The 15,792-nt window shown below is 40.5% G+C and overlaps 2 protein-coding genes across 12 annotated transcripts in view; one reads left to right on the top strand and one right to left on the bottom strand.

The window, feature by feature from the left end:
- Positions 1–7,378, bottom strand: part of ZNF664 (zinc finger protein 664) — a 42,221-nt gene extending 34,843 nt beyond the window's left edge. For 6 of the 9 annotated variants that reach the window (XM_053587881.1, XM_053587878.1, XM_053587873.1 and 3 more), the window contains exons 1-2: positions 7,243–7,378; positions 6,007–6,141 (exon numbers count right to left, since the gene is read on the bottom strand). The gene's annotated coding sequence lies outside the window, so the exon portion shown is untranslated. Of the gene's footprint in view, positions 1–6,006; positions 6,142–6,724; positions 6,921–7,091; positions 7,223–7,242 lie in introns of those variants that run through there. The other 3 variants (XM_053587877.1, XM_053587875.1, XM_053587876.1) reach the window with 3 other exon arrangements.
- Positions 7,379–7,400: 22 nt separating this feature from the next.
- The window catches only part of CCDC92 (coiled-coil domain containing 92), a 32,405-nt gene continuing 24,013 nt past the window's right edge, over positions 7,401–15,792 (top strand). The window contains exons 1-2 of one of the 3 annotated variants that reach the window (XM_053587872.1): positions 7,401–7,537; positions 9,980–10,093. Coding sequence is in view for 1 of the 3 variants with exons in the window: in XM_053587870.1 (XP_053443845.1) it covers positions 8,053–8,125 (73 nt within the window). In the remaining 2 variants the exon portion in view is untranslated. Of the gene's footprint in view, positions 7,538–7,773; positions 8,126–9,979; positions 10,094–15,792 lie in introns of those variants that run through there. The other 2 variants (XM_053587871.1, XM_053587870.1) reach the window with 2 other exon arrangements.

Genomic DNA, 15,792 nt, shown 5'->3' on the forward strand with positions numbered 1-15,792 from the left:
CTGTCTGGACTAAACTGAAGCCACCCTTCCTTATCTTCCCTTGCAATACTACAAAAGCATCCAGGCTTTCTTCCCCATCCATTATCCACTCTAATGTTATCTTTCTAAAATGCAAACTGGATTGTTCTTACCCTGCTTCAAGTTTTTCAAAGGGTCCCACTTATTTTTCAGTGTAATTTCCAAATTTATTCACATGGCTCTCAAAAAAAGTATACACATCTATTTGCCATGCAGTTAACATATCACCCCAGATATACTTTGTTAGATCAAATGTTCCAATATAAATGTAACACAGTTACATATTATCTTGGTAAATAAATATAAAGGCAGATTATTTAAATCATCCAACATCCTGCTACCCAGGCATTTTTTTCCATGCATAGGTTTTATTGGAAAGTTGTCAGGTTTTCTGTTTAACTAAGACTTTTAATCATATGAAGTACCCAAATGTGTATCCTAATTTTCTTCTACTTAACGCTGTTGTAAGAATTTTAATATATTTTCATCATGAACATTTCAGTGGCAATATGCTACCAGTGGATATATCATAACCGTTCTGCAAACTGTACCCTTATACATAATTCTACAATATACATCTTTTCCGCATAAAGGTCTTCTCAGTATTTAAAAATATTCATTTGATGGTTCCTAGATGGTTATTGCATGAAGAAATACAATTTTAAGACTCGATACATATGGTCAACATAAGAGTGTGCCATTTTTACTACCTCCCTTTAAGTACTAGGTGCTATCATTTTTCAGCCTAAATTTAGGTTGTTATGAATTTAGGTGAGAAATTATAACACATTTATTACAAAAGTAAATGCTCACAGTAAAAAAACCACGAAACAATCCAAAACATAAGAAATCAAAATTCAGTCTCCCTTAGGCTTTCCCCCTAGCAGTAATCATATTAAATGTTTACCACATATTCTTGTAGAACTTTTTCTATTTTTATTCAGAACACACACATATACAATTATTGTTTTGTACCTTACAAAAAAATAAGATTAAGTTTGCTTTGGGGGCTCAATAGTATATCCCAAATATCCATGCAAGCTCATCAATCCATACAAATCTACCTTTCTTTTAAAAATCTACACGATACTCCACAGTCCAGAGATAACAAATATTTACTGTTTATCTTCAATTTTTCCTCTATAAACGACAGTTCATATTAACTTGTATCCTCCAATGATGGTATCGTGGAGTAGGTATCAGGCAAGGGTAGACGATATCATACTAGAGTATGTGCAAGATCAAACCATGTTTTTATTTTGATAAATATCTGCCAAAACTGCCATACAAAAAGGCTGAACCAGTTTTATGCTTCTAACAATATTCAGGTTTACCATCCACCATTTTGAATTTTTGCATGATGCCTTCCCCACTCCCCTGCAAAAAATCTGCTTGTTTCAATTTCCATTTCCCTTATCCTGAGTGAGGGTGAATTCCTCTTCACTGTTTTGACACTTTCATTTCTCTGAGAACTACTCAGATCCTTATTTCTTAATTGTGTCTATCCCATTTATCTTTTTTTTTTTTTTTTTTTTGTAGAGACAGAGTCTCATTGTACCGCCCTTGGTAGAGTGCCGTGGCGTCACACGGCTCACAGCAACCTCCAACTCTTGGGCTTACGCGATTCTCTTGCCTCAGCCTCCCGAGCAGCTAGGACTACAGGCGGGCACCACAACGCCCTGGCTATTTTTCTATATCCCATTTATCTTTGATACATGTTTCAGAAGCTTTTTAAATCCCAGTCTGTCACTTTGTAATGTCTTTTACCTCACAGAAGTATCGACTTTGATTATGGTCAAATGTATCAATCATTTCCTTTACGACTTTAGGTTTTGGTCCTACCTAAGTAGCTTGCCTTCAAAAGAACCATATTCCTCAATATATCCTCCTACCTAACAAATTCTCTTGTATTCTCTTCTAATACTTTTATGGGTCTTTTTTTTAGTTAGTTCCTTAATCCATCTAACAGTCACTTTGAATATGGTGAAGTAGGACGTTTCCTTCCAAATACAGAACTTAACAGTATCCAATATTTTTTCTTTTCTGCCGCACACTGGAAGGTAACAGTTGTCTTGGGCTACACATTAAATACAAAAACACTAATGAAAGTTGATGAGCACAAAAAAAAAAAAAAAAAAAACAGTCCGAGCATACTTTTCATGATATACAATCCCACAAATAAACAAAAAAAGTCCTCACAAAATCAGCAAGCGACCAGCATGCTGCAGGTTGGATGCCCCGGGACGATATAATGAACAATAATTTCCCAACAGTTGTGAAATACCAACTTTATCACATAGTAAATGCCTATGTATAAATTAGTCTGTTACTCTATTCTACTTTGCTCCATGCCTCAGTCTGTATATTCTTGTGCTCACCATTTATTACAGCATGCTTTGATTTCTGGTATAGCAAATATCCCACCACTATTTTTCCATCAGAAAAATGTTTTAGCCATTCTAGAACATTTACTACAACAGAATAATATTAGAGGCAATTTATCAAGTGTCCAAAAATAATTTCCATTGGGATTTCAATTATAATTACATTGACATAGTTTAATTTGGAGAGTACTGCAATATTTACAATGATCTCTTCCCCTCCAATAACATACAATGTTGCCCATTTACTTAGGTTAGTTTTTAAATCCTGTAGGTGAAAGTGTTTACTTTTCTTTATAAAGCTTTGATACATTTATGTCTTATTATTAAATGTTTTCTGGTTTTGTTGCTATTGAGAATAGAATCTTTCTTTTCTGCAAAACGTAAAAGTAACTAGTAATTACTTGATCTAGTGAATTAAACAACTTTTAAATATTTAACAAGTTATATTTCTATCCAGTGAACTATCTATTCATTATCCTATAATCACTCGTGTGTAGATTTTCATTTTCTCGTCAATGATTTGTATGAGTTCTTTACAAACTGAAGACACTCAACTCTTTGCTTATCATTTGTCACAGGTATTTTTCTACTCTGCAGTTTGGCTTTTACACCTCAGGGTTTTCTCTTTACTTCTTAAAGAAGTTTTAATTTTTTAATATAGTCTAATACATAGTTTTTTTATTATTTTCTCCAGTGTTTCTTATAGCAGCAACTGGTAACAGATTTGAGTGATATTAGGTGCCTCCCAAGATAGATTATTTTCCTCACTTAAAAAATTCCAATTTAAGTCATCTGACTGCAAAACTTGTTCTCTGTTCACCTTAGCACGCATAATTCCTCTCTCTAGACGTTTAATATTTACTTTCATTTTCTTTAGACTTGGGGACATTCATGATTTATCATTTACTACATTTCCAAGTAAAATACACTAGAACCTCTGTAAGTTGACTGCTCAAGGGACTGTAACAAACTGATCAACATATAGTCATCCTAAGGAACTAGGCCTACTATACTGATATGTACATGTGGTGTATGTCCAGTCTATGAAAATTAGGTTAATTTAAGGAGGTGATCAATGTGGGAAGGTGGTCAGCTATGGAGGTTCTACTGTAGTTTATCTCTGGGGTGCTGAAGAGGTTCTAGTGAAGTGTTCGTACAGCTCGTATAACACTTTTAATGAATGTGGCTCTACAGTATGTTGAAATTTATCTGTCCTACCTTACTATTCATCATTACCTTGACAAGTTTACCCCTAAATGGACATCTCCATAAAATTTAGGTATCATAAAAAAAATAAATAAATAAATAATTTAGGTATCATAGCCAGGAACATGGCCTGTCTTTCCATTCACGATATTCTTTCAAATCTGGATACTTCACAGTCATTCCATGAAGATCACACTTGATTCAATCAGGTTCTGTCTCTATGTTTCACGTTTTTGCTACAATATAGTCAAGAGCCGGCTTTGTGTGTGTTATTTCCATTTTGGTTTCTGTTAGGTTATTTCTGGTATTCACAAAGCTATTTTATGCACACTGTCACTTCACCTATTTTTTTGTCTAATGATTTTTCTACTATTCTTGCTTTTCTAGTCAATAACATCTATAACATCTATAACATTTTCCTGAATTGGAAAAGCTTTTTCCCTTTTCAGTTGACTTTCCTCATGCTGTTCCTCTGCCCAGAAAATTATGACCCCACTTCACTCCCCAATCCCCCCACCATTCACTCAACACTAATGCTACTCACCCTTTAAATCTCAGCTTAAAATTTATTTTTACAGAAATGTCTTTCCTGGGCCTCCTCTCCCCAATCTAAAATGTGATCCTCTTCTTAAATTCGCTCATAGAAGGTGCTACTTCATTTTCATAGCAGATACCACAGTTTGTGATTACACATGTAGTTGTGTGACTATATTTAATTTCTGATCCACTCCTTGAAAATTATACACTCCAACAGAACGGAGACAAGTTAATTTTGTTGGCCACACTACACGTAATCATACAGCTGAATAAAAGAAAAATATCTATAAAGTCCCTAACTGTATCTCTTACACCTTAAAATACTACCCATTATGTCATTCGATCAATATTTAAATTGCTAAAACTTTCTGGTACTGCCTACAAATTCAATAAAAAACTCCGCTTTCCCTGAAGGACAAGGAAGTCAAACTGAATCTACTGCTAACATAAAAAGTACAAATACAATTTATACCTCTAAAAAATAAAGTTTTGCTTAAATATTATAATCAGCATTTTAACTAGTGTTCAATTTGCTGATATATTTACTCGCAATTTATATGCCTTATTTTTTAAGACATGCAAAAACACAAGGAAAAATGTACTTTGCAAAATATTCTTTAAGACTAATGTACTGTCATTTGATAATAACAATCACAAATTAAGAATTGACTATAGTATTATATAATACATACAGCTGGTAAACAAATATAAATTATATTGCAAATAAACAATTTTTTGCTCACAAAGGCTAATAATACCAATCTTTAGAAACTACATTCTATCAGGCACGTGCACATCATTGAACTTCAACAGAGAGAGCAGGTATTAACTGTTTATAGAAAAGAAAACTAAGGCATAGAATGATTAAGTGTCCTCTGAAGGTCATCAGATGACTCGTAAATTATACAATCCTAACTATAATGCAGGTGGCAGCTCCCACATGTAAATTTCTTAACTAAAGAGAACTTTTCCTGATAAATGCCTAGTCTCTGTAATTAGTGCAGATTTGCGCTCCCTTCCTAAAACTTCATCTCACCAGAGAACGACCACCGTCAAAAAATCTGTTTTAAAGTTAAAACTTAAATTGCTATCCATCTGGGAAACGGCAAAATAACTATAGTATACAGAAACTAAAGAACATGATGCAGCATTTCTTAAAAAATGAGTCAATTCACATGCCAAAATTCAGAACAGTAGAGATGACATTAAGTACACTCTAGTAAGGTATTTTTCAAGATCTAGAAGGATACACACCACACACTTAATAGTCCTTATCTCTGGGACAAGGGCTGATAGCCAAAAACTTTTGCCATCTCCGTGATGTGTTCCTTTTTACAAAGAACACATACTACCCTACTAATTTTAAATTAACCTGTGGACTGAAAAAGAAGGTTATTTTTCTGCTCTAAAAAAGCTATGTATCTGTAAGCAGAAGCCCTCTCTAAAATAGAAGACAAAATACTTAAAAACAATCCTATTAAAACAATAATCTGTCTAAATACCACATAACATTCTTTTAAGGAGCCAATTGCTTAGAACTATTTTTTTTCAGTATCTGGTCTCCTTTTTTGCACTAACACAGTCAATAAACAGATCCTCAACTAGAACAGTACAAAGCAGGCTCCTATAGAGATTTAGTTGTTGGAGTTCAGCAAGGTTTCACAAAGGAGCTGAGTTTTGAGGGAAGAGGTGATTTGACAGTGAAATTAATCCGTTTGGGAAAATGTCTGGGAAGAGAATATACTAAGTTAAACAGAAGCAGGAGCAGTAAGAAAAACTGAAGTCAAGTCCTGAAAGAGAATCATAATTTCTTTGATGTGGGAGTTGAGAGGGAACTCGACGGCACTGCCAGCCAGTTTACCTGGGTGAGAATCCGGCCCTTGTTGTGGTCAAACAATGGAGGCGTCCAGTGGCAGCAGCCTCCTGCGCTGGGTGCGTGAAGGATTCCTCTTCACCTGAGTTGGATGTTCGTCTGTCTCTGCCGGGACGGAAGGAGCTATAAAAAACACAACATCACACTATGCAGCGAAGCTTCTCAGCAGCACAACCCGGCTCCCCGATCCCACGGCGCGGCCATTACCGTCTCTCCAGGGACCCGCCTGGAAAGGTTCCAAGGCGCGGCTCCACTGGCTTCGAAAGCTGTTGTGCTCCCCCTTCCCTCGGCTCCAACAACAATGGAGCCCAACTCGGGAGTCCGGCTCCCGCGGGGCTTCCGCCCCGCCTCGACCCTGCCCGCTGCCCATCCTTCGCCTCGCGCCCGGCCGCCATCTGTGAACCCCCCCAAGCCCCGCTCCCCAGCAATGAGGGCCCGCAGCCGCCCTCCAGAGGCCCGGGGGGCAGCCTCGCACCCAGGGGCCTGCCTGGCGGTTGCCCGGCCACAAAAAAAAACGTTCTGACCTTCCCTCTCCATCCCCAAGGGCCGGCCCCGGCTCAAGGCCCATCCTAAGTGACGGGTTGTTTTTCTTTTCTTTAATCCACTCAACCTCCTTCCACCCCCCAGCCCGCTCCCCTGCCCATTGCACCGGCCTTCATCCAGTAAAGAAATAAAGGACACTACAGTTCGGCTGCCGAGAACTCACTCCAACTGCGGGGTGCAAGCGCCCCAGACCGCGAGCTCAGTGCACCCACCTCCCGCTCCTCCGGAGACACCTCACAGGTGCGCCTCCAAGCAGCGCGCGCGCGCTCCGCACACCCAGACGCCTCCGGGGGACAGCGCGCGTGCGCACGCACGAGGCCGGCGAGCCCCGGGGGAGCGGGGGCCGCACGCATGCGCGCCGCCCGGCCCGCGCCCCCGCCTCCGCCCCCAGCCCCCATTCCCAGGCCAGGCCCGGACACCACCCCTCACCCCCCAGCGCCCAGCGCGCGCGCTCCCGCTAGCCTCCCTCGCTCCTCCCTCGCCCCCCACCCGGGCTCGCGTTACCCGGGGCAACCGCAGTGCGGCCGCACCTGAGCTGTGCGCCTGCGTCCCACCGGCCAGATCCTCCCTTCCCCTCGGTCTTATCCCACGCCCCGCTACAGCTGGGGGGAGGGGGGCGTTGCCCCCTCCCAGCCTAGTGAGTAGCGATCGCGTCGCACGCTCCGCCCCGCAGATACAGACCCGCAGGCGCCTCGGCCGCCTGCTGCCCGCGCGCCGGGTCAGCGCCGCCAGGCCCCGTCGCCGGCCCGCTCCCAGGGTGCACCGCGGCCAGCGCTCGGGTGGGAGCCCGCGAGATGCGCTGGGCGGGCGGCGCCCACTGACCTCCCTCGGCGGCCCGGCCGGGGCAGGGCCGGAGCCGAGCCAGCCCCGCCCGCCGCCGCCCCGCCCATGGGCCGCGGACCCCCGCTGCCGCCCGCCGGGAGGAGCGCGCCGAGGCGGGGAGCCGCTTGAAGGACCGCGACAGCCGCGCCCGCAGGTGAGGCGGGGCCCAGGTGTGCCCAGTCCAGCCGGCCCCGCTCACCTGGAGGCGCCTGGCGGGTACTCGAGTTCGTGTAAACGACTTTAAAAACCCTCCCTGCAAGGGGCGGGGGTCCTGCCGCCCCACCCCCACGAGAAACGCTAGCTCTGGGGGTGAGCAGGGGCGTCTTTTGCCGAGACAAGTTTAGGGACGACGAAGTAAGGAGGAGGAGGATCAAAGTGAGGCGTAGGGACCCCTGCACCTGCTGCCTGCAGGGTCTTCCAGCCCCATTTGGGGAAGGGGCGCCTTTGCCAGGGCTCCAGTCTAGGGTGCGGACTGGCCGCCACGCGCACCCCCGTCCATGTGATGAGAGAGGAAGGGCTGGTCCAGGGGCCGCACCTGCCAGCCCCCGGGTGGGATCGCAGGGAGAGGAATCCGCATTGCAGGTGCACCGGGAGCGCCCTAGGGCCTAGCCCAGCTTTGTCTGGAATGCTGTGTAAAAGAGGCTGTCTGAATCCACATCGCCTTATTAAATGCTGTGTCCATCCTGTGGACGTTGGAGACCCTTCCTAATAAGTATTGTCTCCAGTTCTGGTAACCCTTTACGTAAGTACACTACCTTACAGCGCTTTTCTGAAGCTTTGATGTGGGCTTTAGTTTGCCCTAAATAACTATTAGCTTGTGATTCACGAAATGGAGCTTACATGCAGCAGAGCTGCAGACTTGGCTGCTACAGTGAGTTCCTCTGGTTTGTCTAACTTAGGTTTCATGCTGACCTGTATTGTTTAATTTCAAGCTTTAGTATTTACCAGTAACGATCTAGTCCACTTAGGTGGCCTGAGAGAAAATACAACCATATTCTATAACTTAGGTTGTAGTAATGGGTTTTTTTGTTTGTTTTTAGACAGTCTCTCACTTGGTCACCCTTGGTAGAGTGCTGTGGTGTCATAGCTCACAGCAACCTCAAACTCTTAGGTTCAAGTGATCCTTTTGCCTCAGCCTCCCATGTAGCTGGGACTACAGGCGCCCGCCACTACGCCTGGCTATTTTTGTTGTCGTTGTTGCATTTTGGCCGGGGCCAAGTTCAAACCCTCCACTCTCGGTATCTGGGGCTGGTGCCCTTACTCACTGAGCCACAGGCGCCAAGTTTGAAATTTCTTTGAAGAGCTTTGTTATTGTTTTGTTAAATGATTTTATTTGCACAGTCAATAAGTTCCCAGCATTTTCTTGCCATTGAATTGTTAGGAAAAAGGTACTGACATTAAAATGATTTTTACCTACAAAGATATTTTAAAATTTTCCTTTGGCTAACTGTTCATCCTTTGTGAAATATGTTTGGAAGGCTTTAAGACTCGTTATTATATATACATATATGTATATGCGTGTATATATATGGGTTTTTATACACATACACACTACAGAAAAACCTTTCATTCATCTTATGCATCCTAAAATTACTCAGTAAATTTAGTTATATTTAAAATCGAAAGTACAAGACAATTATTCATGTGCATCAGATTTTTACTGTAACATTTAAATACGTTAGTCTAACAAACGAGTTAGACTATTAGACTAAATGAGTTAGACTAAAAACAAGTTTTTTGGAAGTTAGATATTTTTATTAACTTTTAAAAAACAAATGAATCCTTTTACTTACAACAGAGCATTCATGGTGGGTTCTTGACTTTTTCATCTGTCATATGTTAGTTAAATTGATGTTAACCTTGTTACCTAGTCAGTGGGTTGCATTTGCACCAATACTGACATTAACAACTGTTGGTGTTTTTAAGACATACAGCATATTCTCATATTTCTAGTAAGAAAAAGCATGGATCTGTTTTCTTTTATGTGGAACAAGGTCAGCCATAAATAGTTCCGAAAATTAGTGGGAACATATTTGGTGAGTTTAATTACATCTGCTGAATTTACTAAATTGCATATCCTTCAAGGGTACCAACTAGGTACCTTTATATACTTCCCATACCAAGGCTGCAGATAAATGTTTGAGTCATATTGAAGTTCCAGACTAGTTAGGTAGGCACTAGCTAAATCACACCAGTTTTCACATCTTTAGCTTTGCTGTTCAGCCTGCAAAAAGAATTGGGGCAGGGAAGTAGATATGTCCTAATTGTTTTCGAATATTTGAAGGTCTATCATGAAGTTTTATCAGGTTTCACTTGGATATAGATGCAAAGGTTATGATTAGAACTTAGAGTAGCAGAAAGAAGGGGCTGTTCCTTCCCGAGGGGCTTTCTGGTAAGCTGGCTCCCCACTTAGCTTGCCTGGCTGCTAGGACAAGGTATCACCAAGCTCAGGGAGGGTCCTTCTGAGGAGACCACCTAGGGGTTTTGGTGTCAGCTGGATTGGAGGACTTCTGCATTTCCTTTCTAGCTCTGGCTCAGTGGTTCCTTCTTTTTTTTTTTTTTTCCCCTCTTCCTCCTCTTATGCTGGCTTCTACAGTTGTGGGCATAGCAAAATTCCCAGATACCTGCATGAAGATTTATACTGAGTCAGAGACCAGCCTGGTATCAGAGGTGATTCTATCCTACTTTGCATTTGTATGAGGCATTACAGGTAATGAAGCACTCTCATATTCAATGTGTTGTTTTAAAAAAAGTTTTTAACTACAAGTGATTTGTATTTTTTCCTTTGACTTTTATTTTCTATAATAAACATTTATCAAGAGGATAGGTACCCTTTTCTAGGAAGGCAGGCAGAGGAATCTTTGTTTTGGAATCTCTTGTTAAAAATGGGACAATGTCATTCATTCTCTTGAGAGACAGCAAGTGGTGAAGGTGAACTGGATTTTTCTTAGCTGAAAATACTGTTTAGATAGATGATACTGCTTAAGAGATGATTCTTATGCTTGCTGTGTTAGTTTCTGTTTATTTCATTACTCATGACTCAGATTTCACAGCAAAAAGTCCAGTCATAGCCACCTACAGTAAGCTGTATTCAATGTTTTTTTTTTTTCAATTTGTCTGCATAGCTTTTAAATATATGCTGACAGATAAGGGTAAAACAAAGCCAAGAAGTAGAATTACAGTAAACTGAAAAGATGAGGTGAATTGGAGCTTTATGTTTGAAGAAGAAAAAGATGTACCCTATTTGTGCTAAGCCAATCTTGGTAACAATGATTTTATCAACTACAGGAATAATGATCCATCCATTATAACCAGCATTAGCCCACTGAGAGTCAATCTCAGCACTCGTATTAAGTGGGTCAGTGAGGTTAGGACTCTAGTCTGTGGTCAAGGAGCAGAGCTGAGTTTTCTGTGAACACCAGTATGCCCAGCGCATAAGGACTAACATGGAGCAAGACAGCAAAAAGGCCAACTGAGTTAAACCAGGGTCTGAACTCTCCAATTTAAGAAGTCAGAGAAAAGAACAATTTTAAATTAATGTATACATGTGCTTAATTAAAAAAAAATTTTTTTAAATAGTTTCTTTCTTTTGTTCTTTAGCACATGAGTTTGTCTCATGCTTTTGTGCCTGGTACCCATCCACTGAATTTGAGTGCGATAAGTGACAAAGGCTCTCAAACCTTATTTGAACAAGGAACACATCATTTATTTATACTATGCATGAAGGGAAAAGAGAAGAACATTAAGTTTGTCAAGCCAACCAAAAAGTAAACCTTAGAAATAGTTATCATTTCTAAAAAAAACAGAGGTGCTACTTTAAATATTATTACCAGGATAACAAATTATCAATTGAAGCAATTAGTTAGAAAGCAGCCTTAAGGACAACAAATTATCAATTAAAGCACTCAGTTAGAAAGCAGCCTTTATAAAGCTTGAAGATTACATTTTATTTTATTTATTTTGGGGACAGAATCTCACTCTGTTGCCCTGGGTAGAGTGCTGTGGCATCATAGCTCACAGCAACCTCAGACTCCTAGGCTCAAGCCATCCTCTTGCCTCAGCCTCCCAAGTAGCTGGGACTATAGGTGCCTGCCACCACACCTGGATAATTTTTCTATTTTTAGTAGAGACAGGATCTTTCTCTTGCTCAGAATAGTCTCAAACTCCTGAGCTAAATGGATCCACCTGCCTTGGCCTCCCACAGTGGTAGGATTACAGGTAGGAGCCACCTTGCCCGGCCTTTAGCCCGTTTTCTAATGTAACATTGCTTAAACATTACTGCTACATATAGATTATAATTCCCAGTATTATTACAATACTGGCTTTTAAAGTTGCACATTTTAGGGCAACACCTGTGGCTCAGTGAGTAGGACACTGGCCCCATATAGCAAGGGTGGCCGGTTCAAAACCGGCCCCAGCCAAACTGCAATGAAGAAATAGCCAGGCGTTGTGGTGGGCACCTGTGGTCCCAGCTACTCAGGAGGCTGAGGCAGGAGAATCGCGTAAGCCCAGAAGCTGGAGGTTGCTGTGAACTGTGATGCCATGGCACTCCACGGAGAGCGATAAAGTGAGACTCTGTCTCTAAAAAAAAAAAAAAAAAAAGGTTGCACATTTTACCTAGAAATCTGCAGCATTATACTCTGAAAGGGCCATCTTTGGTGTAACATAAAACACTGGTTTCCCAAGATAAAAGTTTCATCTGTGTCATAACATAACCCTGGGATCTCCGTATTTTTCTAATGATTCCTAGTCTAATTTTTTTTAATAATGAATGAATGTAGGCAGGCTCATGCCAGAACATACATCAAACCAGGTGAAAGTACTGGTGTTATTTCTCCCTCAGTGGCTAGAGAAGTGGGAGAACAAATACACTTTCTAGCATCTTGAGTCTGAAACTCAAGTGGAAAGGAGATTAGCCATCCCTGTGCCATAGAGGAAAACTGAGTTTATTTAGACGCTGTTAAGCAGTTGGGACCAGTTTCTTCCTGCAAAGGAGCTAAGAGTCCCTGGCACGCTAGTAGCCTTCAGCACTACAGAGTCCCTTCCAGGAAGTGCAATGTGAACCTAGTCAGGTAGGCTTCCTGCACCGGTGAATGAAATCTGTTGACATCCTTCATCAATGCTTTCCAGCGACAGGACACAGATTCATCTCTCACATATGTTCAGCCATTGGATGAGTAACCACAAGTCTCAGAAGCCTGCTCGATTTTTTAGGTTGAAGTCCCATATTTTTGTTTACTAAAACTCTCACATTTATAAACCTGTAAGTAAGGCATCCAGCCATGTTGGCCCAGTTTCTGCAAAATCCTCCAGGATTTGGACATGCCACAATTCCATTTGGACATTTTACCACCTCTTAGGATTCTGGCCAAGACAGTGAAGACATTAATGAATGCGTAGGGCTTTACAGCTTTATGTACAAACCAACTTGTAAATTGTGCATTCCTATTATAAACAGACACACTTAATGTACCAAATCTGGAAATAAAATATTTCAGAAGTCTTTGTAACAATCGTTGTTGTCAGCCTTAGCACATGAGTCTCTTCTACACCTATTGAAATTACAAAAACATTCATAAGAAAACCCATTTTTCTCATTTAAACAAAAGTAATTAAACATATTAACATTTACAAATGCCCATCTCCAGTAGGTAGGCTACTCTCTTTGTCTTAATGGTTCTTTTTTACCACATGAGCCAGAAAAGTACACTGGAAAATTCAGTGTATACTACGCATGTCTGTTTATAGCTGGCGTCCCTTCCCATCCATGTGAACTAGGCCAAAGGACACAGGAGCTAGATGAGGAAGTTAAATGCTATGGAGCTACCAAGGGTCTATCTGGGGAATGCCAAGGATGGTCTGGTTGTCAAGACTCCCTGTCAGTCTTCAGAGGCTCTTTACCATGTGGGGCTGACCTGGGACAAGAACAGCATGGGAAAGAGCTCCCACAAGGGATTGATCAGTGTGAGAAAAATGACTAGCCATCGGTAGCCTTGGCTGTGTTATTCCCCAAAGGAAGTACATTTCTAAAGCAGCTGCAACACAGGATAACTGAGGACCATTAGAAACGTGAGTTTTCATGATTGTCTCTAATCATGAGAGTCAGGAAAAAGAGAAGGAAAAGCAGGATTTCATATTCCGGTGAGGGCAATAAGTTTCATCTTCTGGACAGAATATACAAACAAAAACCAATTTCCTTTTCTGTGAACCCCTAGTCTTCAATTAGACACTTTGTATTGATTTTCCTTACTGTTCTCTGCTGCTCACATGCACACATACAGTTGTTATAGAGTAAATGGCAACAATTGTATATTCAGAGATTTAAAATTGGGATTTTTAAATATCAAACATATCAGATATCTCAATACATCTATCGATTTTACTGTCTTAATTTGAGTTTTAAGAACAAATATTCAAAGAGACTCATAGATCATCCTTCGGGATTGTCAGGTGACAAGGTGTGTTTGTTCCATTTGAATTTTAATTTCTTTAGAAGTCTTTAGGTAATAGCCAGGCGTTGTGGCGGGCGCCTGTAGTCCCAGCTACTCGGGAGGCTGAGGCAATAGAATCGCTTAAGCCCAGGAGTTGGAGGTTGCTGTGAGCTGTGTGAGGCCACGGCACTCTACTGAGGGCCATAGAGTGAGACTCTCACTCTGTCTCTACAAAAAAAAAAAAAAAAAGAAGTCTTTAGGTAAATATAGATTGTTAACTAACTTTCCTTTATTGATCCAAAGGCAATTAGGAATTTTAGAAGACATAAAATCTACATTAAGAAATAATGCAAATTGTTATTTTGAATTATCAGAGAAATATAATATCTTGAAACATTACTCAGTTAATAGAAGTAACTGCCTGTCCATATTATATAAGATTGAGATTTTTAAAAATCAAATTATAAAGATACTAGTTTAAGTTACTGCTCACTTTAATTGTACACTCATGTTTATATTTACATACTCTTATGGTATATGTAGTCATCTATCTGATCTGTAAAGCAAGTGTAAAGAATTTAGGAAGTTCCATTTAATTTTCATGAAAAATCCTCTGCTTTTTTTGTATGAATTAGTATGTGTAGGGTTGTCTGTTACCCCAACTCCCAAATATTAGCTCCATAAGGTCAGAATTTTTGTCTGTTTTATTCATTAGGGTATTCCAAATGCCCCCCTTAGTGCCTGGTTCAAAGATGCTCAAAAGTTCTTTATTGAAAGAATGAACTGTAATATTCTGTATTAACCCTACCCCCACCCCTGGAAAGATATATCCTTTTTTTTTTTTTGAGACAGAGTCTGATTATGTCATCCTCAGTAGAGTGCTATGGCGTCACAGCTCACAACAACCTCAAACTCTTGGGCTTAAACGATTCTCTTGCCTCAGCCTCCCAAGTAGCTGGGACTACAGGTACCTGCCACAATGCCCAGCTATTTTTTTGTTGCAATTGTCATTGTTGTTTAGCTGGCCCAGGCCAGATTCAAACCCCCTTGCATGTGGCAGGTGTCCTAAACACTGAACTATGGGTGCTGAGCCAGATACATCTTTTTTTTATACTCCTATAGACATAAAACAATGTATGAAACATTTGCCTTAAGAATACTAAGAAGAGGATACTAAGAGAACATTAATGATTTCTTTTTTTTTTTTTGCCAGGGCCAGGTTTGAACCTGCCACCTCCGGTATATGGGGCTGGCGCCCTACTCCTTGAGCCACAGGCCCTGCCCCCATTAATAATTTCTTATATATAGTCTTCCATTTTATATTGGAATACACTCATTCTTAGTAAAGAGGCTTTTTTTTTTAAGATTAAAAAGATATCCAATTTGTTCCTGTTATCTTTAAACTTTAGGGATTTTATAACTTGAGCAATTGTTTTTATTTTGGAAGAAACCTTTTTCAAGTAGAAAACCACTTTAAGATTTACCAGCTCAATACTACTTTAAGTTCTCCAATATTTGTGCAAATTACAAAGTTTAAATTATGGCCCTTGTTGCAAACTATACTTTGCTGGTGACCATGGAAACTATACTTCCAAAGTTTTTAAGAAAACTTTTCTTAAAGTACTAGGATACATAAAATGTTAGGACCTTTAACATCATTTCATAAATTTCTTGTTAGTTTTTAAAATCCTCATAGGGTTTATTATATATAGAGAGGGTGCCAAATAATATATACATACAAAGGAAAAAGCTGTATTAAAATTAAAATACTCAAGTCATGTTTGACTTCTGTAATTACAAGAGATACAATATACAAGACAACAAATGTCATCAGTATATATTGAATATTACAATTTCAATACAGTTTTTTCCTTAAAATGTGTGTACATAATTTTGGCACCCTTCATATTTAGCAATCTCCTTTAAAACAGAAATTCCTTTGCATTTGAGAAATGTTAAAGCCTTTAAACAAAGTTTC

This window comes from Nycticebus coucang, chromosome 4, assembly GCF_027406575.1.
Source record: "Nycticebus coucang isolate mNycCou1 chromosome 4, mNycCou1.pri, whole genome shotgun sequence".
In the NCBI taxonomy this organism is placed as follows: Eukaryota; Metazoa; Chordata; class Mammalia; order Primates; family Lorisidae; genus Nycticebus; species Nycticebus coucang.